The 24,605-nt window shown below is 47.6% G+C and overlaps 1 protein-coding gene across 2 annotated transcripts in view; it reads left to right on the top strand.

The window, feature by feature from the left end:
- cpne4a (copine IVa) overlaps positions 1 to 24,605 on the top strand; it is a 51,910-nt gene that overhangs the window by 10,848 nt on the left and 16,457 nt on the right. For both annotated transcript variants that reach the window (XM_066643254.1, XM_066643260.1), the window contains exons 2-7: positions 5,169 to 5,355; positions 17,855 to 18,034; positions 20,517 to 20,588; positions 21,235 to 21,309; positions 23,089 to 23,172; positions 24,055 to 24,144. In XM_066643254.1, the coding sequence (XP_066499351.1) occupies positions 5,185 to 5,355; positions 17,855 to 18,034; positions 20,517 to 20,588; positions 21,235 to 21,309; positions 23,089 to 23,172; positions 24,055 to 24,144 (672 nt within the window). In that variant the 5' untranslated portion in view covers positions 5,169 to 5,184. The remainder of the gene's footprint in view (positions 1 to 5,168; positions 5,356 to 17,854; positions 18,035 to 20,516; positions 20,589 to 21,234; positions 21,310 to 23,088; positions 23,173 to 24,054; positions 24,145 to 24,605) is intronic.

Here is a 24,605-nt window from a genome sequence, read left to right as displayed (position 1 = left end):
TGCATTCATGTTTTCATTTTAATTTCATGAATTAATTAATTCATTCATTATCTGTAACCCTTATCCAGTTCAGGGTCGCGGTGGGTCAAGTGTCTACCTGGAATCATTGGGTGCAAGGCAGGAATACACCCTGGAGGGGGCGCCAGTCCTTCACAGTGCAACACACCACACTCCTCACAGACAGTCACCCGGAGGAAACCCACGCAGACACAGGGAGAACACACCACACTCCTCACAGACAGTCACCCGGAGGAAACCCACGCAGACACAGGGAGAACACACCACACTCCTCACAGACAGCCACCCGGAGGAAACCCACGCAGACACAGAGAGAACACACCACACTCCTCACAGACAGTCACCCGGAGCGGGAATCGAACCCACAACCTCCAGGCCCCTGGAGCTGTGTGACTGCGACACCTATCTGCACCACGGTGCCGCCCATTTTAATTTAATGTTAAAAATAAATATATATAAGCTGCTACTATTATTAACCCCTCACTGTCCTGTCCGCACACTTTGCAGGGTTCTGATTGGTCGGGTGGCGGTTGAAGCAGCAATAAATGATGGGATACGATTGGTTAATAGACGCTGTCCACTCCCACAGGTGATGTCAGCCCACTTCAGACACGTTTCATAGGAAGAGAGTCACCTGTGGTTAAAAATGGAGAAGAGGCCATACTTTAAAGGCACATGCTATTTATTTATTTTTTTACCTTTAAATTTCAGCTTCAAAATCATTGATGCTCCACTGAGGGGTGATGGGGAGAATACAGCCTCTGACCGTGCTACTCTGGGCTCAGCACTGCAGAAACTGCACTGTGTAACCACCAGAACCACGCTCCGTTCTCATTTCACATGGTTTTAATGTGATGTAGTGTATCATGATGATAGTGTGTATCATATTATCACCCACCTCTGTGTTCGTCATCAGGTGTGTGGCTCTTAAAGATGAAAAAGTACAGACTTTGGACATCAGAGACCGCCTGAGGTCTCTCTAAAGAAAGAGTACCATCCCTTGGTCCGCTCTCCTCCGCCGTTTTCAGAGCTGTCTGGCCTCAGATAGCATTTTCCAGCCGTCCTCTTTCCTCCCCTCAGAGAGGCTGATAGTAGTTTAGTGTTATGATTTATTTATGAATGCGCGCTCCGCTGGGTACGCCGCCATATTTCAGCGTTACGCTCCGGATCACAGTCTCGCACCCGGCGCAAAACCCACACCGAGCTGTTGATTTTTCTGCCATGTTTAATGGATAGCGTTGAAAATTGAGCGGAAATTCCTTCTCCCTCGTCTCTACCGCGTTTCTCCTCCTTTTCGTTAAGTGATTTGGTTGATAACCGCCTGGTAACTGCTGGATCATTTATCGGCTGTTAATTTATCAGCGGGAGAAATGAATGGTAAAAGTAAAGCAGTTAGAGTCACAGTAAATTAAAGAACAGCAGGGAACTGGCACCACACACACACACACACACACACACAGACACACACACACCTCCTGAGTGATTTCTCTCACTCTCTGCATGTCCTAAAATATGTGTACACCCCCACACACAGTTAGTATCCACCCTTTAATAATAATATTAATAATAATGAATGAATGTGGTGCCCTGGAGCAGCTGCATATGAGCCTAGAGTCTTCACTCCCAATGACAGTTATCAGCTGGAGGGATATGGAGCCGGTGGAGCAGTGGAACTGTGTTCTCTAGAGTGCTGCTCTTATGTAAATTACGTCAAAATATGAATATAGGGCTGAACGATTAATTGTTTTTATAATAAAATCACAGTTTGAGTTACATTTTTATGATATTGTACAGTAGGAAACCCACGCAGACACAGGGAGAACACACCACACTCCTCACAGACAGTCACCCAGAGGAAACCCACGCAGACACAAGGAGAACACACACCACACTCCTCACAGACAGTCACCCGGAGGAAACCCACGCAGACACAGGGAGAACACACCACACTCCTCACAGACAGTCACCCGGAGGAAACCCACGCAGACACAGGGAGAACACACCACACTCCTCACAGACAGTCACCCAGAGGAAACCCACGCAGACACAAGGAGAACACACACCACACTACTCACAGACAGTCACCCGGAGGAAACCCACGCAGACACAAGGAGAACACACACCACACTCCTCACAGACAGTCACCCGGAGGAAACCCACGCAGACACAAGGAGAACACACACCACACTCCTCACAGACAGTCACCGAGTGGAAACCCACGCAGACACAGGGAGAACTCACCACACTCCTCACAGACAGTCACCCAGTGGAAACCCACGCAGACACAGGGAGAACTCACCACACTCCTCACAGACAGTCACCCGGAGGAAACCCACGCAGACACAAGGAGAACACACACCACACTCCTCACAGACAGTCACCCGGAGGAAACCCACGCAGACACAGGGAGAACACACCACACTCCTCACAGACAGTCACCCAAAGCGGGAATCGAACCCACAACCTCCAGGTCCCTGGAGCTGTGTGACTACGACACTACCTGCTGCACCACCACTAGGGGGCAGCATTCAAACCAGAATATAAATAAACAAGCCATTCATGTATTCATCTTCTTTTCCGCATTCTTCATTTCAGTTCTGGAGGTCTGTACGTCAACGTGACCTACACTTATCCGTGATTCTCTTCAAAAACACATGAAGGTAACGGAGTTAAATGCCTCCATATAAAATTGTTCGATGTTGTTCTTCTTCTTAAAAGGATTGAATCACCATTCATCTCTCAGCCCAGATTTAAATCTCAGTTTTGGTCGGAAAATAGCAGTTCTTATTCCTGGCGAGCGGAAGCAGACACGCTAACACTCCTCCGAGCGCTGAGGGTGTTCTTCTCTGCCAACTTCCCTCCGATTCCCTCGCTCACACCTCTAAATATAACAGTGAGATACTGTACGGCAAAACAAACAAACAAACAAACCAACAACTCCCTTAGCGTTCGTCTATTGCTGACATGCGGCATGAGTCAGGATCCAGCACAAACACACTTACTGTACGTACGCGGGAAAGATTTCACCACACACACACAGAGAGAGTGTGGGGGCGTGTGGTTATTGCTGATCTACAGTCTGCGGATGGAAGCAGTATAAATATATTTACAGTACACAATAAACTGAAATCTAAACCTTAGAGATGGCACTGCGCTATATTTTCTGTCTCATTACTGACCCCTTGAGGATCCACTGTTATCGATTTTTTTTTTTTTTTTTCTTAAAGCAACTCTAGGTTTGATTTATATATGCTCATCGTTCCGTCCTCAGCTCAGACAGATCAGACTCATGACAGAGCTGCCGTCGTGAGTCGGATAAAAACAAACGTGATCTCTGCTGCAGCTGGAGATTTTACAGATGGAGAGTTGGTGCTGGTCGTCTGCGTTGCGTGGCGTAGAGTGACGACTCTCTCTGGACGATCAGCGCTCTGCAAGGTTTACACGCCACGGTTTAGTCCCTACTCGACTCGCTCTGAACCACGAGAGAACAGCGACTGTGCCCTGTTCACTGTGTAGAGAGGGCGTGGGTTTGTGTCTCGTCTGTGTCTCGTCTGTGTCTCTGAGAGCTGCTGGTGGTGTAATACAGGGCCGTGTCAGCCGTCGTGAAGCTGGTGCTGGAGCCGTGTTGATGTTGATGCTGATGTTGATGGATGGTGATGAAGCGACGGGGGGCAGTTGGAGGGAGATGGAGCTGGAGCTGTCTCGGAGCGAGCGCTACGCTAAATGAGACGACATCAACAATACAGCCAGCGCCAATCAGACACTGAATCAATCTCCAACGATTCTGTCATGCAATAAACGCCTCTCGTCCCTGACGAACGAGCCCAGGCTCCGGAGCGGGCCCCAGTTTACTGAATTACCCCCAACACAACGTCAGGAGCCGTGGGCTCCACGCTCAGATCTCAGGCTTATTAAATCCCGAAGATTATATAGAGTTCAGGTTTAATATCAGAGTCTTCCAGATCAGCGCATTACATTGTTTGTTTTTATGCTTTAAAATATATGTATTTTTTCATATTAAACAGAGGCTGCAGCCTCAGGAAAATTCACTTTAATAAGCTGACATTTTACATCTATTTCTCTCTCTCTCTCACACACACTCCCTGTCTCATTTTCTCCCTCTCTCTTCCCATCGCTCTTTCTCTCTCTACCTCTTTCTCTTTAATCTGTCTCTCTCTTCTCATCCTGATTCTATTCTTTCATTCAATTCTGTCTCTCCCTCTCTCACACACACACACACATCTGTCTCTCTCTGTCTTTCTCTCTCACACACAGGCACATCTCTCTCTATCGCTCTTTCCCTCTCTCTACCTCTTTCTCTTATTGAAAGTCTTCTTGTTAATCTTTCTCTCTCACTCAGTTTGTCTCTCTCTCTCTCTCTCTCTCTTTCCCCTTTCTCTCGCTCTCTCTCTCTACCCTTCTCTCCTTCTCTCTCTCTCTCTCTCTACCCTTCTCTCTCCTTCTCTCTCTCCCTCTCTCTCTACCTCTCTCTCTCTCTGTGTGTGCTGTGGTGTTTCAGTTGTTTAACGTTCTGTCGGTTGTTATCTCTCTCACTCTTCTCAGTAAACAGGTGATTGCTCCGCGTTTGATCGGGGCGCGTTCTCCGTGTTTTCCCAGTGTCTCGGGGGGTAGGGAGGTCTCTGTGGGATGCTGCAAGGAGCAGATTGTGTAAAAGTGTGAAAGTGTTTGTCTTTTCTCTGTAATAAAGTTGAGGGTTATGTAACTGCAGCTCCGTGTTGCATCACTGCGCCCGAGCGCTGAGGCATGCGTTCACAAAGCAGCAAAGAATTTACACTCTCATTCCTCACCGAGGAGAGGAAGCTGTGTCTGGAGTTTGTGTCACGGGTTTTAATGCTAATAAGGTCCACAGGGGACATGTCCCCACCATTTTCTGAAATGGCTTTTTTTTTTCCTCCAACATGTTTTAAAAAGTGTGCTTCTGTCTGAAAAGCAGTCTCTGCTAAATTGTTTTGTAAAACGTTCCCTGGAAGTCTTCCTTTCAGACCCAGCGCTGACCAGCTTCACACACGCCGCCTTAAACCCTTCCTGACCTCTTCCTTTCAGACCCAGCGCTCACCAGCTTCACATGTTTCAGTTAAACCTGGTGTCCCTCATCATTAACAGCTGCTCCTTTTGTCTCCGTCTCTCAGGTTTCTCACAGAGAAGATGAGCGACATTTACGAGTCCGCAGCCACGTCCCTGGGTCTGTTCAGCAGCCCGTGCCTGACCAAGGTTGAGCTGCGCGTGACGTGTAAAGGGATCTCGGACCGGGACGCTCTGTCCAAACCGGACCCCTGCGTGGTGCTGAAGATGCAGTCGCACGGACAGTGGCTCGAGGTGAGTCTCTTTTCTCAGGTTTATTTATTTATTTTTTTGACACAGCTGTCTTTAATAGACTGATTTAGTGGCTCTCCAGTGGGACAAGGATCGGCAGTTAGTGTTCTCCTCGGAGCGTGTTGAGCTCAGCGCTGAGGCACCGATACAATAATCTGATTGGCCAGTTGTTGCTATGCAGACTTCAGAGACAATGGTGATTGGTTGGTGAGTTTTTGTCGCTGAGGGAAGTTGGCAGAGTGTGAATACAATAAATTAGCGTGAGCCGACACCTTCCGTTACACACACTGCAGGCCATTTACTGCTGTCTGAATAAACCATGGAGAGTGTGAAAGACTGAATTGTGCCAATATTTAAGATTTAATCCTAAAAAGTCATGGTCAAACCAAATATTTGGTTTCATCCCTCAGTCCTCGGGTTGAGATGTAAACCCTGGGCTGGAGGGTGAGTATGTGTTTGGGTTGAAAGGCTCCCTTCTTCAGAACCTATCTGAGCCAGACGGCCTCACACTGACGTTCTTAAGAGAGTCCCTTTTTTTTTTAATGTTGTGACTCCGTTATCTCTTCTCCTCTGGCTTTCTCACACCTATCTGGCTCATCTCATCATTTCCTCTGCTATTTTTCAATCCCATAAGCTGTTGAAGCCTCTGAGATTCACCTGGTGATGTCCTGGCGGAATGGAGTGACCTTTGGGTTGAACTTGGAATTAACTGCATCCAAGTGTAAAGAAAATACAACAAATAATAAGAATTCAAGGAGCAATCTCACATCTCCTTCATATTATGAGACAGCAGTTGCACTGACACCTAGTGGCCGCTACATGTATTTTAAATATGGCCGCCCTCGGGTGCTGGGGCCCCACTCTGTGGAGCATAAAAAAAGTTCGTTCAGAGGCAACTTTGTTTATTAATTAAACACCGCTGTCTAATTTCGAGGGCGGCACGGTGGCGCAGTAGGTAGGTGTCGCAGTCACACAGCTCCAGGGGCCTGGGGGTTGTGGATTCGATTCCCGCTCCGGGTGACTGTCTGTGAGGAGTGTGGTGTGTTCTCCCTGTGTCTGCGTGGGTTTCCTCCGGGTGACTGTCTGTGAGGAGTGTGGTGTGTTCTCCCTGTGTCTGTGTGGGTTTCCTCCGGGTGACTGTCTGTGAGGAGTGTGGTGTGTTCTCCCTGTGTCTGCGTGGGTTTCCTCCGGGTGACTGTCTGTGAGGAGTGTGGTGTGTTCTCCCTGTGTCTGCGTGGGTTTCCTCTGGGTGACTGTCTGTGAGGAGTGTGGTGTGTTCTCTCTGTGTCTGCGTGGGTTTCCTCCGGGTGACTGTCTGTGAGGAGTGTGGTGTGTTCTCCCTGTGTCTGCGTGGGTTTCCTCCGGGTGACTGTCTGTGAGGAGTGTGGTGTGTTCTCCCTGTGTCTGCGTGGGTTTCCTCCGGGTGACTGTCTGTGAGGGGTGTGGTGTGTTCTCCCTGTGTCTGTGTGGGTTTCCTCCGGGTGACTGTCTGTGAGGAGTGTGGTGTGTTCTCCCTGTGACTGCATGGGTTTCCTCCGGGTGACTGTCTGTGAGGAGTGTGGTGTGTTCTCCCTGTGTCTGCGTGGGTTTCCTCCGGGTGACTGTCTGTGAGGAGTTTCCTCCCACAGTCCAAAAACACACGTTGGTAGGTGGATTGGCGACTCAAAAGTGTCCGTAGGTGTGAGTGTGTGAGTGAATTTGTGTGTCTGTGTTGCCCTGTGAAGGACTGGCGCCCCCTCCAGGGTGTATTCCCACCTTGCGCCCAATGATTCCAGGTAGGCTCTGGACCCACCGCGACCCTGAACTGGATAAGGGTTACAGACATTGAATGAATGAATGTGTAATTTTGTTGGTAAGAATGACTTTTTACAGAATGAAAACTTCCCTAAAGTCCCACTTTAAAGAGCAGGGTCTGACTGCTGTGTGTTAATGTCACATAATAGAGGCGTTTATGATTGAACGATGGGATGTAATCAGCTCTGATAATAATTCTCTGTTGCGTTCCCTTTTCACGCTGAGAATCGCACAAACTCTCAGCAGAAAACCCACTTCTCTAAAGTCCTTAATTGCAATCAGCCGCAATAACTTCCCCATAAGTCTCTCCGCCGCCTGCAGCGTGTTTATCGCGCTTTCCAGAAAATATCAAAAGGAGTGTGATCTGTGAGGAGAGAGAGAAACACACACAGAGAGAGAGAGAGAGAGAGAGAGGACAGACTGAACTTCAGCTGTGGTTTAGTCTTGAAGAGAAAAGATCTACACCAGGAGCGGACAGTACTGCGGTCTCCTGCTGTGTGTGTGTGTGTGTGTGTGTGTGTGTGTTAAAGTGTAGCCATCATTATACATTTTTAATTACTTGTAGCATTCTTGTCATGATTATTATTATTGTAATTAGTTGTTGTAGTAGCAACATCAGCATTATTAATATTTAGTATTGTGTAGTAAAGGTATAAATGAATGTTTGTTCAGACACACACTTTCACTCTGAACACTCCACTAACCTGTGATCAGAGGAATGTGTGTGTACTGTACGTGAGCACAGGGTCATATGAATACACTGTGTGTGAATTGTAATGTGTGTAAAATCTGCTTATGTCTGGTGTAAATTGAATTTAGCCAGAGAAGGCAGCTGCTCGGGGAGGTTTACACAGCTGGAGTGTGAAATGCGAACGTGAATAAATTATGTAAAAAGTGCGGAGACGTTGAGGGGAGATAGAATCCAGCAGCTGCAGCAGAAGAACGTCTCGACTGTCCGTCAGGGTCTTTATTATCTGCAAAATGTGCAGCAGATGCACTTTATGAAGTGAAATCCAATCAAAATGGAGCGGGAATGCTGTGTGTGACGTATAACTGTAGGGAAATGTGGCGTAAAATTGGGGGAAAAAAAAGTCTTCGCTACTTTTATAAAATGACTTTATGTTGTAAAATGACTGATATTTGACCTGAAATGGTTCTGCAAAAACACTCTTCCATACTGCACCCTTTGAGGTTCCCCAGTTCTTTGTGCCCTGTCAGGGTCCTGGCAGGTTCTCAGTAGCAAGAATACAAAATGGACCCGAGGAAGTCACCCCCCCGACAGAGAAATAGAGACGCTGCAGTGGATGAAGGGATTCTTGAACGCTAGAAAGTAGCGAGGGCAGTGGAAGTTGGTGTCAGGTGAAAACCTGAGAGCGTAAGAACACTGAAGAACACCTACAGAACCACTGAGGGAATATACGAAAATCAGAAACCTGGAATACAAGGCCTTAGGTTTATTACATCCTCAGAACATTGGACCTTGGGAAAATAGGGCTCTAGATAAACTGGGAAAAGGACCATAGGAAAATATAACACTGGAAACATAGGACTCTGAGAGCATTGGACTCAGGGAATGTAGGACCCAAGCAAAGATGGAAACACTTCCTATTTTGCTGCTAGCGTGGTGAACACTTTGAGGTAAAATGGGAGGCTAGTGTTTGAAGATGGAGGGGTTGGGGGTGGGGTGGGGGTCTCTTTGCCTTGAGTGCACAAGGGCTTTGACAAATTCTGAGGAACTTTAATGGAGTCCATTTCCATACAGTGTCCTTGTGTCTCCCACATTTGTGCTAAGAAGATGCTAATGAGTGTGTGTGTGTGTGTGTGTGTGTGTGTGAAGCCCTTGGGACGCCAAGAAGACTGCACTTCCTCTTCCTCCTACTTCATCGTTCTCCTTTAAAAAGCTCAGATGAGGGGCTAGCTGGCAGAAGCTAGCGTAGCTAATTAGCCGTTAGTGCTGTTTAAATGCAGGAATGCATTGATCTGAATGTGCATTGATTTTGGAATCGATTATTAAGATATTTTACAGTTGAGGAGAGACCAGAGAAGAAACGAGGGAACTGTTGGGTTGAGGACCATGATAAAAGTACAGAGACATTTCCACTTAAAATGATCTGAAACAGCAAACATATGACAACATTAACCTATGGAACAGGAATAGAGCAACATCCTCATTTCATTTTGTGCTTTTTAACATTTGGAGTCATTTCTCTGCTGTGAGGAGTGTGAGGGTCATCCTACGCACCCAGAGAGTGGTGACCATGTACACCCCCTGACACCGGGTTACGGATGGCTGTGGCATCATAAGCAGTTGAACTGTGAGCTCCTGACGAGCGACACGTACAGGACAAATAAACATTTACACAGCACACCATTATAAGGTGATGAGGGCTTTGTGAGTGGCTGTTGTTCGTGTAGAAATCAGAAATCTGTTGTAGCTTTCCTCCTCGTTTTTATTTCAATTAACGAGGGAAAGAGCAAAGGGGAGGGATTTTATTTACAGAACTGTCACTTAGGACATGTCCTGTTATTCTGAGCAGAGATAGAGGGTGAGATTACCTGCCAGTCAAGGAGACGACAGGATAACAGGCAACTGGCAGCTGCAGGAAAGACCTGGCAACCTTCACTCTCTCTCTCTCTTACACACACACAGTTTTACTACATGTTTGAGGACATCCCAAGGCTTCTCTTACTAAAGCTCATTAATATTATTCCTACATTTAATTCCACCACGGACAGTGACCCAGAGGTGGGCAGTGTGGGGACATCAGGGGAAGTTATTTTCTTGAAATGAAATGAATCAAAATCAAACCCCATTTTAGTCCAGAAATAAACAGCCCATTCCTGTTTGGATGTCTGGGTTTGTTTGGATTCGTTTAGAGAACGTCTGGATCTGTCTGTTGGTGGAAATTTGTTGGTGTTTGGGTTTGGATTGAAGAATATCTGTGTTTATTGGTGTTTGGTGAATTCCTAGGTTTGTTTGGGTTATTTTATATTTATCTGTGTTTGTTGGTTTTTGATTGAAGAACATCTGGGTTTATTGGAGTTTGTTGGTGTTAATTGGTGTTTGGGTTAATTTGTATTTGTGTGGGTTTTGTTGAGGCGTGTTTAGGTTTGTTGGTGTTTGTTTGGGTTTGCTGGTGTTTGTTGAGGCGTGTTTAGGTTTGTTGGTGTTTGTTTGGGTTTGCTGGTGTTTGTTGAGGCAGGTTTGGGTTTGTTTGGGTTTGCTGGTGTTTGTTGAGGCTGGTTTGGGTTTGCTGGTGTTTGTTGAAGCTGGTTTGGGTTTGTTGGCGTTTGTTTGGGTTTGCTGGTGTTTGTTGAGGCTGGTTTGGGTTTGCTGGTGTTTGTTTGGGTTTGCTGGTGTTTGTTGAGGCGTGTTTAGGTTTGTTGGTGTTTAGGTTTGCTGGTGTTTGTTGAGGCTGGTTTGGGTTTGCTGGTGTTTGTTGAGGCTGGTTTGGGTTTGCTGGTGTTTGTTGAGGCTGGTTTGGGTTTGCTGGTGTTTGTTTGGGTTTGCTGGTGTTTGTTGAGGCGTGTTTAGGTTTGTTGGTGTTTGTTGAGGCTGGTTTGGGTTTGCTGGTGTTTGTTGAGGCTTGTTGGCTAGTTTCGATTTGCTGGTGTTTGTTGAGGCTGGTTTCGGTTTGCTGGTGTTTGTTGAGGCGTGTTTAGGTTTGAGGGTGTTTGTTGAGGCTGGTTTGGGTTTGCTGGTGATTGTTGAGGCTGGTTTGGGTTTGCTGGTATTTGTTGAGGCTGGTTTGGGTTTGTTGGTGTTTGTTGAGGCTGGTTTGGGTTTGCTGGTGTTTGTTGAAGCTGGTTTGGGTTTGTTGGCGTTTGTTGAGGCTGGTTTGGGTTTGTTGGTGTTTGTTGAGGCTGGTTTGGGTTTGCTGAGGCTGGTTTGGGTTTGTTGGTGTTTGTTGAGGCTGGTTTGGGTTTGCTGGTGTTTGTTGAGGCTGGTTTGGTATTGTTGAGGCTTGTTTAGGTTTGTTGGTGTTTGCTGAGGCTTGTTTGGGTTTGCTGGTGTTTGTTGAGGCGTGTTTAGGTTTGCTGGTGTTTGTTGAGGCTGGTTTGGGTTTGCTGATGTTTGTTGAGGCGTGTTTAGGTTTGCTGGTGTTTGCTGAGGCTGGTTTGGGTTTGTTGGTGTTTGTTGAAGCTGGTTTGGGATTGTTGAGGCTTGTTCAGGTTTGTTGGTGTTTGTTGAGGCTGGTTTGGGTTTGTTGGTGTTTGGGTTTGTTAGTGTTTGAGGCTGGTTTAGGTTTGTTGAGGTTGCTGAGGCTTGATTGGGTTTCTTGGTGTTTGTTGAGGCGTGTTTAGGTTTGTTGGTGTTTGTTGAGGCTTGTTTGGGTTTGTTGGTGTTTGCTGAGGCTTGTTTGGGTTTGCTGGTGTTTGTTTTGTGAACATCTGTGTTGTTTGGTGCTGTATTAAATCGTGTTGTTGTGCTCTGTGAATGATTATTGTTTGAAGCCACAGAAAGCGTTGGCTGTTTAACTCAGTGAGTAGCTGTCAGAATCTGTGATTTCAGCTCTGCAGCTGTCAGCACTGTGAGATAACCCACACACACACACAATACGGCAAGCTGTCAAACTGCGCTTCTCTTTCATCTCCTGATTGTCTGCCGTGCGGAGCTCCAGGTGTTATTCTGATGCGCAGACGAGCTCCACTGCCGGTTACAGAGGGGTATTGATATGTAAAACAGTACCAAACGAAAGGTGTCCATTTCTCTCCGTGGTCAACTACAGGTCATTTTAAAACTGTGGTCACTAAACCTGGTCTTCAGTTCCTATTCCCCTGATTTTTCTGTTTTCCTCCTCCAGTACGGCCTGCTAATGAGCTGATTAATTGTTCCAGGTGTCCCTCAAAGTAGCCTCCTCAGTTTAATCAGATTTCTTAAAGGGGATGTTTGCGATTTTAATCAAAAAACACTTTTTATAAAGGTCAGAGGGTGTTTCCTCACCATCTGCTGCTCTCCACTTTGTTTGCACATTGGAAAAATGCTCCTGTGTTTGTATGCATCCATGGCTCTGTAAACGGGGAAAGAACTAAGCGTTTCGGCCCAGGCTTCTTCCGTGTTTCTCGCTGGCTGAGCCACGAAAAACAGCATCTTGGACAGTGCAGAGACTTCCCTCGTTGAAAAGCATGAAAAGAGTTGAGGATGTTGCTCTATTCCTGCTACGTAGGTGGGTAACACTGAGTTATTTCTGCCGTTACGGATGCATACGTAGCTAACTTTTCATGAGATAAACACTACAAAAATGTGATACAAAACCAAACAACCAAAATTATAAATGCGTTTCTGTGGTGATTCAAACAGTGAATAAAAACGTACAGACGTTTACACGTCAACCACCAACAAGATACAGTCGCTTCTTACTCGCACACACCGTTCCACCTTAAAAGATGCAGGGCTTCTGAATGAAAACCAGCAGTAGTTCCTCAGAGAGACCTTTCTATTGGACTTTTGTGATCTCTGGGCTTTTGTAAACTGGCGAACTCAGATGTCTTGCTCTGGAAAGCAGAGGGAATAACTCAATGGATGGATGTGGCCAATCTCCTCTCTCATTGGCCGGGACTTCAGGAGCTGAGCTGAAGGCTTTAATCTAAACACTGACTCCCAGCTTCATTAAGAAAAGTTTACTATGGAAACCAATGATGGGAGAGGGAGAACAATACTCTAGAACTTTCTGGAGGTTCTAGATAGTTGAGGGGGTGTTGTGAGAAATGCACTAAACTCAGACTAAGACTGACCCAATATGCTCTCACTGTCTCCTTCATATTTACATCTGATTAAAATTACACAGCACTTTCACTCGCAGTGATTAAAGTTTTATTGACAGAGTGCTCTCTCTCTCTCTCTCTGTCTCTCTCTCTCGCCACTTTTTTCCACCCCCTCTATCTTCCTTTCCATCCTCTTCCTTTCTCACAGAATATCTCGCTCAACCCCCCACCCCCTCTCTTTCTCTCTCTCTCTCTCTCTCTTTCTCAGCCCTTTTTCTCTTCTTGGGAGTTGGCCGTGTTGGAGTCGGAGGCCTCTGGGACCTTGTTTTAAAGATGTTGTCATTAGATTTTTCATTATGCCAGACCCTGGTGAGGGGTGAGGGTGGGGGGGGTATGGAGGGGCAGATATTTATTCAGGAGATTACTTACTAAATGAATAAATAAAAATCCCATAAACAAATTCCCTGCGGAGCTCTGAACCAAGTGTCGGCTGTTTTCAGAAGGTGGATGAAACCGTTTATTTAATGCAGGTCTTTGAGGGAGCTCCTTCACTTCAGAGAGCACAGCTCCACTGCTCAACAGACCAATGTGAAGTTAGGCTCATGTGCAGTTGCTCCAGAGCTTCTCATACGACTCATCATTGGTTAAAGGAGCTGAACTTGTGCCTTGTTGGAGATGGAGAAGTTTTTGAGACGTGCTCCTCATTAAATCACTCCTACAGAGATCTGGGATTTCTCTCTCTCTCTCTCTCTCTCTCTCTCTCTCTCAACTTTCACCATCCAAACTCTGCTTCTAAGTTTCCTCATGTGCCTTGTTCTCTATTGTATCTGTTTTAAAATAAATACAGAGTTGTTTTCATTTTAAAATGTCGCTAAATAACGTGCACAAATAATAGAGTGGGGTTTCTAATAAAGTGGCCAGGAAGTGTACGATGAAGACTTGACGCCTCTAAAGACATAAAGACATTACTCATTGCTCACTAGCAGTTCACTGCCCTGGGATCCACACGCACCACAGGGACAGCGCCCCCTGTTGGACACATCAACACCACCTCCAGCACCACCCACGCTTTCCTGGGAGCAGGAGGAGGAGGAGTTCTCCCACCCAAGTCCCGACCCAGACCCAGGTCTGCTTTACTCTTCAGGGTTATTAACAGAACGAGGGTGAGGGTTGTTTTGAAGTGTGTGTGTGTGTGTGTGAGAGAGAGGGAGAGGGTGGGCGGGATATGTGTGTTTCTCAGCATGTGTTCTCTCTGTTTTTTTATAATGAGAAAAGGAGGAGGATAAAAGCTGGAGAAGCGCCTGAGAGAGAGAGAGAGAGAGAGAGAGAGAGAGAGGAAGGAAGGAAAGAGAGAGAAAAGAGAAGAAAGAAGACAGATTAAGAAAAAAGTGGGAGAGAGAGCAAGATGAAATGAGAGTGGTAGAGAGACTGAAAAAAGAGTGGGAGACGGAGAGAGAAAGGAAGAGAAAGAGGGAGGGAGAGAGATTGAAAAAGAGATGGAGAAGGAGAGAGAGAGTGATGAAACGTTACGTAATCCACTGATGTATATTAAGTGCTCCTCTGTTGTGGCTGTGGGTTTGTGTGAAGCTCTCGTCACTGCTCCCTCAGCCCTGTGTTGACTCGGGAGAGGAGAGAAAACCCCTCCCTCCATCTCTACACCTCTCTTCTATCACACCATCATTCAGCTCTCTTCTGTGCAGTCTATCAGCGCTGAATGCTGACTGGTGGCTTTTCTGTCGCTCGCTTGCTCTCTCTCATTCTCGCTCTCTCTCTGTCTCTGTCTGTCTCTCCCTCTGCTCTCTCTCTTGTTCTCTCTGTCTGTCTCTCTGCGCTCTCTCTGTCTCTGTACGTCTCTCTCGCTGTCTCTCTCTCTGTATGTCTTTCTCTCGCTCTGTTTCTCTCTGTCTCTTGCTCTCTCTGTCTCTCTCTTGCTCTCTCTGTCACCCTCTCTCTTGCTCTCTGTCTCTCTGCTCTCTCTGTCTCTCCCTCTCTTTGTTAAAAGCCCCCTTTGGCACTGTCCAGAAAATCAGGCAAATATCCTTCCCTCTTTCAGTTTCAACGCGAAAGAGGGAAGGATATTTGCCTGATTTTCTGGACAGTTTTGACCAGAGGAGGACGGCTCCTCTTTAGATTTCTCACTCTTATTTGAGCCTTGTGCCGGTACTTTGTGGGGAAAAAGGTGTATTTTAAGGTGGAACGGTGTGTTTGAGGAAAATAACTTGGAACTAGCGTCAAGACTCTTCTCAGTCCTGTGCCCAGATGGTGGAATGAACTTGCCCTGTCTGTCCGAACTGCGGACTCTCTTCCGGTCTTCAGACTGAAGACCCATCTCTTTGTGACCCACTTCAGTCAGCACTAATCCAAGTGCTCACCATAACATAGTACTGCACTTCTACTCCCTCCTCTCTAGCTATCAGCACTGGCCCTCACTCTGGCAGTGTCTTTGTAAATGCAAATACAAATGTAGTTTTGTAGTACGTTCAGTAATGCAGTTCTTAATTGGGAGACAATTCCACCTTAAGTGATCGGAAACAGCAAACATAAGTCAGTGTTACCCCCCTGTGGAGCAGAAATAGAGCAACATCCTCATCACTGTTTGTGCTTTTCAACCTTTGGAGTCTCTCTGCTGGTCTAAAAACCTCCAGATGGCGTTTCTCTGCTGAAAGAAAGCCTAGCATCCCGGACTGAGACACTTTGTTTTTTGTAAACACATTGCACTGGTTTATTTATTCAACTGGTGAGGAAACATCTTGTTTGCGCTTCTTTATTGTTGAAATCGTGGTTCTTTTAAAGAAGGTGGGTGGGTTCTCCTGAGTCTGGGTTCTTCTCAGTGGTTCTTCATCTTGCTCTGAGGGAGCTTTTCCTTGAGTTGAACTGCTGCTGGTGGATATTTCACTTGAACAAAGCTGTCTGTATGTAATGGTGTATTGTTTAGAATGTCCTCAGACCAGTGTCTGATCTCACACTTCAGAATCCATGAATAATAATCCAAAGGTGTAACGAGGTGACAGAGATGACCGCAGTAATGTCCAGTAGTGTTTTTAATGGAGAGTAATCCACAGAGGTGTGTCATTACTAAGCATCAGCTTCACCTTCACTCTGTCTGTTCTGTGAGGTCGGGAGAAACAGATGGTGGAGAGAGGAACGTCTGCTCCTTCCTGATGTTGAGTTTCGCAGTTTGAATTCTGAGTGGAAAACAAAGCATGGGTTTTTAATAATGGATATTTTTATTGCATGGTACAGACTTTACCGGACTCTGTCTGTTTCCTCCCTGGATAGTTTTCCACTCCCACAGCTCCCTACCGAAATGTATCCTGTGTTGTCTTTAAACTCTGTCTCTAAGGGGAACAGTGGTCTTTGGAAACCACAACAACGGCGGCGGTAACGTTAAGCGGTGTTTACTCATGGTGTATTGGCGTGTTGTTGTTGTTTGGGACTGAACACAGCTCCGTCATCAGTTCAGACAGATCAGTAGAGTTTGTTCCTTCCTTGTTGCAGCGTCCAGCTCTCGCTGGATTCTTTCGTCGGCCACCGATCCAAGGAGCGTTTGAACCTCTTCAAAAGACCACGGCGTCATTTTACGAGCTGCCGTCGTGAGTCGGATAAAAACAAACGTGATCTCTGCTGCAGCTGGAGATTTTACAGATGGAGAGTTGGTGCTGGTCGTCTGCGTTGCGTGGCGTAGAGTGACGACTCTCTCTGGACGATCAGCGCTCTGCAAGGTTTACACGCCACGGTTTAGTCCCTACTCGACTCGCTCTGAACCACGAGAGAACAGCCACTAAACAAGAACCCGCTTCCAGAACCAGGACCTGATTCACCTGGTGGAGAAGCAGAGTAGAGTCGAGTAGGGACCATGTGGTGGAAAAGGGCCATAGGTGTATGTAAAGCCTGAGACATAGGTGTATGTATGTAGAGACTGAGAAATTCTTTGCAGGAGATGCTGGCTCCTTCTGTGGCTCCTTCACTGAGGCTCTGATTCTCCAGTGTCTCGCCAGGACCCTCTACGGACCCCCCTCGGGTTTATTTGAGCCAAATGATCCAAGATTTAAATGTGAACCCTATTAGAAATGACAGCCAGAGGCCTTCCTAATGAATCCCTGGAGCAGTTTAAAGGCCACGTATTACTGAAAAATCCCTTATTTGGTGCATCTCCACATTAACGTGGGGATCTGGAGCCCACCAAACCCAGACCATCTCTCTCTCTCTCTCTCTCTCTCTCTCTCTGATACTGGGCTGAGGTTCTCCCTAGATCTCAGCTCAGAGAAGAGAGGCAGGCTCCGGCTCAGATCGCCTCAGGAACCGGCCTGGAATCTCTGTTTGATTGGAGCCATGCTGCTCTCACCTTAAATCAGTAGCCTTTCACAACATCAGAGAGAGAGAGAGACGTAGAGAAAGAATGTAGTAAAATAAAATGGGACAAAGAAAGCGAGATGAAAGACCCAGAGCAGAAGAAAGAAAGGGACATCTAACAGAGAGAGAGAGAGAAAGTGAAAGAGAGTAAAAGGGGAGGCTGGAGACACTGGGTGAGCAAGTGAAAGACAGGAGAAGGGAGAGATGGAGAGTGAAATGCCTTGGGATGAGAGAGAGAGAGTCTTCTAAAGCATCATATTTCTCTTGTTAATCTAAACGTCAATATCCATGCCTGGCTTCTCATTTGCTCTGCCCCTGGCTTTGTTCTGATTGGCCGAGAGCCTGAGGGCGTGTTCCGACCTTTCAATGGCATTTGTTTTCATGTGATGTAGTAGTTTCTGGACCTGTAAAGGCAGAGGAGGGGGAAGAGAGGAGGGAGAGATTGCAGGAGGTTAATCTGATGGAGGGAGAGTCAGGCTTCTGAGATTAAACCCCATCTAGACCCCAAGCTCCTGAGACATCAGCACTAACCACGCCCCCAAGACTAAACCCAACCAGCCCCCTGCCCTGTGTGGGTGTGTTTAAGGTGGACCAGACGGAGGTGGTCCGGAGTTGTATTAACCCTTTGTGTGTGTGTGTGTGATTTAAGGTGGACCGGACGGAGGTGATCCGGAGTTGTATTAACCCTACGTTCTCCAAGGTGTTTACTCTGGATTACTATTTCGAGGAGGTACAGCGACTCCGGTATGAACTCTACGACACGAACAGCAGCCACAACGGCATCAGGGAGGTGGACTGCCTCGGGGCTGTGGAATGCACTCTGGGACAGGTAAGAACACACACACACTGTCTTCAGTCCACTGTCACACTAAGCTGGACTCTTTCCTTCTGTCTGAGGCGAGGGTTATTGTCGTGCCGTAACGACCGAGGGAAACGACCCCGTTAGGAGGAGGCTCTTGAAGCCGCTCGTGCTCGGACAGCCGTCCCGAATGGATTTGGACATCTGTGTCTCCGTCGCAGAGCTGTGCGTCCACATGGCGTGAATGTTCTCAGAGTGTGTGGAGAAGTGGGGTTTTTGCAGATGGCTCGTTTGGCGCTGGCTCTCATCGTGTGTGAGATGAAGCCAGTTGTCCTTCTGTTTAAGATTCACACTTTCTGAGGGTCGTCTCCTCGCAGTCGATTCCTCAGTCTGTTCCTAACTGCTTTTATTCTTTTTTTTTTTTCTTCTTGTTGCTATTAGTATTGTTATTAATGTATTTATATATTTCTTTACTCAATTATTTATTGCATTCATTTGTATCTATTAATATTCATTTATTAAAATGACTTAATTTGTATATTTTGTATTATAATTTATTTATTCGTGCTCGGCGCGGTGGAGCAGCAGGTGTCGCGGTCACACAGCTCCAGGGACTGCGTGGGTTTGTGTCTCTGTGTCTGCGTGGGTTCCCTCCGGGTGACTGTCTGTGAGGAGTGTGGTGTGTTCTCTCTGTGTCTGCGTGGGTTTCCTCCGGGTGACTGTCTGTGAGGAGTGTGGTGTGTTCTCCCTGTGTCTGCGTGGGTTTCCTCCGGGTGACTGTCTGTGAGGAGTGTGGTGTGTTCTCTCTGTGTCTGCGTGGGTTCCCTCCGGGTGACTGTCTGTGAGGAGTGTGGTGTGTTCTCCCTGTGTCTGCGTGGGTTTCCTCCGGGTGACTGTTTGTGAGGAGTGTGGTGTGTTCTTCCTGTGTCTGCGTGGGTTTCCTCCGGGTGACTGTCTGTGAGGAGTGTGGTGTGTTCTCCCTGTGTCTGCGTGGGTTTCCTCCGGGTGACTGTCTGTGAGGAGTGTGGTGTGTTCTCTCTGTCTGCGTGGGTTTCCTCTGGGTGACTGTCTGTGAGGAGTGTGGTGTGTTCTCTCTGTGTCTGCGTGGGTTTCCTCCGGGTGACTGACTGTGAGGAGTGTGGTGTGTTCTCTCTGTGTGTGCGTGGGTTTCCTCCGGGTGACTGTCTGTGAGGAGTGTGGTGTGTTCTCTCTGTGTGTGCGTGGGTTTCCTCCGGGTGACTGTCTGTGAGGAGTGTGGTGTGTTCTCTCTGTGTGTGCGTGGGTTTCCTCCGGGTGACTGTCTGTGAGGAGTGTGGTGTGTTCTCTCTGTGTGTGCGTGGGTTTCCTCCGGGTGACTGTCTGTGAGGAGTGTGGTGTGTTCTCTCTGTGTGTGCGTGGGTTTCCTCTGGGTGACTGTCTGTGAGGAGTGTGGTGTGTTCTCTCTGTGTGTGCGTGGGTTTCCTCCGGGTGACTGTCTGTGAGGAGTGTGGTGTGTTCTCCCTGTGTCTGCGTGGGTTTCCTCCGGGTGACTGTCTGTGAGGAGTGTGGTGTGTTTTCCCTGTGTCTGCGTGGGTTTCCTCCGGGTGACTGTCTGTGAGGAGTGTGGTGTGTTCTCTCTGTGTGTGCGTGGGTTTCCTCTGGGTGACTGTCTGTGAGGAGTGTGGTGTGTTCTCTCTGTGTGTGCGTGGGTTTCCTCCGGGTGACTGTCTGTGAGGAGTGTGGTGTGTTCTCCCTGTGTCTGCGTGGGTTTCCTCCGGGTGACATTGGAAGGTGGATTGGAGACTCAAAAGTGTCCGTAGGTGTTAGTGCGTGAGTGTGTGTCGCCCTGTGAAGGACTGGCGCCCCCTCCAGGGTGTGCTCCTGCCTTGCAGCAGATGATTCAGGGTAAAGATCGGAATCACTGTAAAGACATCAGTGTCTCTCTACAGTCAAGCACTTCACACACAAACACACTCCATCACTTTATTTATGTCTCACACTGTGGCTTATGGTGGAATAAAAAAAAACCAAGTCAGTCTATTCCCAGTAACAAATTCCCAAATAAATAAACAGTTTAAAGTGGTGTGGGCCGAAGTTAAGTCTTGGATCAGATGGAGATCTGGCCTTTATTGGCTCATGAACATCTTGGGGCTGGTTCCAGTTTCTCCCGTGGCTTCTTCGCGGCTTCAGTCTCTTGGACACGACAGCGTCCTGCTGTTCACCCTGGTCCAAGGCAGAGAGGAGAAGAAGTGAAGTGTCTTTATTTTAATGAGGATGAGCTGGAAGCATGGATTCCGGAGCGGAGACAGTGTCCAGGAGCAGACTGCGAGTCGGGACGACCCTCGTTAAATGAGCACAGGACTCTGTGTGTGTGTGTAGTGTTGTTCTGTTTGTCCTCCGCCTCTTGGCACCTCTCTGTAGCTTCTCCCTGGCGTCTTTTCCTCCTCTTTATTTCTTCATGTCTTTTTTTCCTCCGCTGCCACACTCTCGCTCAGTCTCACTGTGTCCTCCTGTCTTATCTGTCTCCAAACAGATCGTGTCCCAGAGAAAGCTCTGCAAAGCTCTCGTCAAACAGAGCAACACAGTGGGGAAATCCACCATCATGGTACAGTATCCTCGGCATTCCTTCACCTTCTTCCCACAATGCACTGCTCTGTTTGGGCTTCTCCTAGTGGGGAAAACCCCCCTCCTGTGGGGGGTTTCCCTCCATGCCAAGCAGTGCTGGGGTGGTGGGGTTGTTCCTGTATACTTCAAAGGCACTCACCCTCCATCTGTTGCTCTGCATACTTTGTTAATTCCCTGTTGTCATTCAATGGTCACAGCAGGTATGATTTGGGTGGTAGATCCCACTCAGCACCGCACTGACACTAACGTGTTGTTGGTGTGTTAGTGTGTGTGAGTGGTGTCACTGGTATGAGTGGATCAGACACAGCAGTGTTAACAAAGTATGCAGTGCAACATGTGGACTACAGTTTGTAACTGCAGAACTACAAAGTGCTCCTGAGTGCGCAGTGGAGATGAGAGAGTGGACAGTGAGTTGTTTTAATGTTTTGTCTGGTTAATGCAGATCAGGACCCCAGTTTATTTATTTTCAGTTCAGTTCTGACCAATGGGAGCAGCCAGGCAAGAATCCGCCCAGACACCACAGAGATATCAATCCTGATTGGACAATTTTTCCACTGGCTTTTACAAGATTTTTAACCCTTGTTTAAATTGTTGGACTTTATGTGTGTGTGTGTGTGTGTGTGTAGATCACGGCAGAGGAGCTAACGGGAAATGATGACTATGTGGAGCTGTCCTTCAGTGCCAGGAAACTGGACGACAAGGTGACTGCACCCAACCAAAAACACAACACCCACCTGAACCTACATAACACACACCCAGAACACACATCGCCCACCCAAATCCACAAAATCATTCATTCATTAATTCATTATCTGTAACCCTTATCCAGTTCAGGGGGTGGGTCCAGAGCCTACCTGGAATCATTGGGCGCAAGGCGGGAATACACCCTGGAGGGGGCGCCAGTCCTTCACAGGGCAACACAGACACACACTTTTGATTCGTCGATCCACCTACCAACGTGTGTTTTTGGACTGTGGGAGGAAACCGGAGCACCCAGAGGAAACCCCCGCAGACACAGGGAGAACACACCACACTCCTCACAGACAGTCACCCGGAGGAAACCCACGCAGACACAGAGAGAACACACCACACTCCTCACAGACAGTCACCCGGAGGAAACCCACGCAGACACAGAGAGAACACACCACACTCCTCACAGACAGTCACCCGGAGGAAACCCACACAGACACAGAGAGAACACACCACACTCCTCACAGACAGTCACCCGGAGGAAACCCACGCAGACACAGGGAGAACACGCCACACTCCTCACAGACAGTCACCCGGAGGAAACCCACGCAGACAGGGAGAACACACCACACTCCTCACAGACAGTCACCCGGAGGAAACCCACGCAGACACAGGGAGAACACACCACACTCCTCACAGACAGTCACCCGGAGGAAACCCCCGCAGACACAGGGAGAACACACCACACTCCTCACAGACAGTCACCCGGAGGAAACCCACGCAGACACAGAGAGAACACACCACACTCCTCACAGACAGTCACCCGGAGGAAACACACACAGACACAGAGAGAACACACCACAAAATCAGTACCTTAGAATCCACTGAAAGTGTAAGCCCCCTAAGAGCTTTATTTTGAATATATTCTGAGTACTGAGTTCTGATATATTCTCCACGCCCTCATTGTGCTGTGTTCGTACCGAGGGACAGTGTCTCCTCGTCACATGGTCGTGTCTCTGTCGTTATGGAAACACAAGAAACAGAGCCCCTCCCACTTCAGAGTGTTTTCCAAAGTTCAACCAGAGAGAGACAGAGAGACGGAAGCTATATCTCAGAGAGACTTCATCAGGAGACGGTTATGAGAGTGAAATTAATAAACTGCAATAATTCCAGTCTAATACCATGTCTACTCTCTCTCTCTCTCTCATCCTAAACCTCTCTTATCTTCAGTCTCAGTAATTAAAACCCATTCAATTACAGAACTTACCCCAGCCTCTCTCTCTCTCTCACACTTTCTCTTAATCTTGTCTTTTCCTCTTCTTTCTCTGTTTTAAAACTCCAACTAAAATGACGTATTTATTCCTTCTCTATTCTCACTTTTTCATTTTATCTGTTCTCTCTCTCTCTCTCTGGCAATGACTCTCTCTTCCCTCCATCCTCTTATCTATATGCACCCCTTTTCCTTACTCTCTCATCTTTTGTTCTCTTATCAGCCTCTCATTTTCACTCATGTTCTCCCCTCTCTCTCTCTCTCTCTCTCCCCTCTCTCTCTCCTCTCTCTCTTTCTCTCTCCCCTCTCTCTCTTTCTCTCTCTCACTCTCTCTCTCTGTGCTGGACTCTCTCTCTCTCTCTCTCTCTCTCCCCTCTCTCTCTCACTCTCTCTCTCTCTCTCTACCCCGCTCTCCCATCTTTTTCTCCTTTTTCTGTCCTGAAGGAGAGAGTGGCAATATGCTGGATTTTGTCCAAATTTGTGATTGTATGATGTGTGTGTGTGTGTGTGTTTCCTGCAGGATTTCTTCAGTAAATCAGATCCGTTTTTAGAGATCTACAGAGTGAACGATGATGGCACTCAGCAGCTGGTTTACAGAACGGAGGTGAGACCTCTCTCTCTCCCCCTCTCTCTCTGTGTGCTGGACTCTCTCTCTCTCTCTCTCTCTCTCTATCTCATACTTGAAGACGCTCTCTCCTCGCCACGTGGATGTGTCTCTGTTGTTATGGAATTGTAAGAAACAATGCCCCTCCTACTTCAGAGCCTTTTCTAAAGATCAATCAAAGACTGAGTCAAGGCGAGTAAGAGTGAGTGAGACACTGAGACAGACAGACAGACAGACAGAGAGAGAGAGACAGACAGACAGACAGACAGACAGACAGACAGAGAGAGACAGACAGACAGACAGACAGACAGACAGAGAGAGAGAGAGAGACAGACAGAGAGAGAGAGAGACAGACAGACAGACAGAGAGAGACAGACAGACAGACAGACAGACAGAGAGAGAGAGAGGTTAGCACACTCTGAGACTGGGTTCTGTGTCTACTGTGTGTCCACCTCCACTCCCTCCTCCATCAGTGAGACCAGGCCCAGCATCCTCTCACCCCTCGTCCTTCTTCTGAACCCTTTGGGTCGGTTCTGACCACTGCACACCGGGAACACCCACACACCTGGAGTCCTGAACACCGACCAAAACATTATGAACATCACAGTGTGGCCCTTAGATCCTTCCACTGTCCAACATCAACTTCAACAACCGGCCCCTCACTCACTCACCCCTCCCACCTCTCAACAGGGGGCGCTGTAACCCGAGCATCGGTGTGACGTCACCTGGCAGTGGTTTTTAAACTTGTGGCCGGTTTTAATCCGACAATCTGTCAGTGGGACTTCCTTCTCGATGTTTTCCAGATGTTTCGACAGGAATCAGCTGAACCTCTGTCTCCGTCTCTCTCTCTGTCTTTGTCCCTGTCTCTCTCTCTGTCCTCAGACTGTGATGAATAATCTGAACCCTGTCTGGAACACATTCAAGACCTCGCTGAACTGCCTCTGCAGCGGAGACCACGAGAGGACACTGAAGGTGAGGAGCACTCTCCACTCACTCACCATTCACTCCTTTAATCCTGAGAGAGAGAGAGAGAGAGAGAGAGAGAGAGAGAGGAACAAATTTAAAGAAGTAGTAGGAGATGAGAGTGAAAGAGATGAACGAGAAAGATGGAGAAGTGAGAAGCAAGAGATGAAAAGAAGAGCTCTCCTTGTCTTTCTTCATCCTCTTCTTATTCATCCACCTCCTCCTCCTCTCTGAGCTGTGTGTGTGTGTGTGTGTGTGTGTGACTGGTGTTTCCTGTGTTTATTTATAGTGCATCTTTGTAAAGGTGTGGATTTGTAGATGTTCGCCAGGACACGCCGGGTTGCCATATCCTCTTTTTATTAAACCTATGTCCACCCCCCTGCACCTTCCCGCCTTCTCTCCCTCTGAGCTGCTGTGTAAGACTTGGTTGCCATGGCGACGGAGTCCTGTAGGGTCTGAAAGAGTGTGTG

This window comes from Hoplias malabaricus, chromosome 1 (assembly GCF_029633855.1).
Source record: "Hoplias malabaricus isolate fHopMal1 chromosome 1, fHopMal1.hap1, whole genome shotgun sequence".
NCBI lineage: Eukaryota > Metazoa > Chordata > Actinopteri > Characiformes > Erythrinidae > Hoplias > Hoplias malabaricus.
The sequence above is the reverse complement of the archived record's forward strand: the minus strand, read 5'-3'. Positions and strand labels throughout refer to the sequence as shown.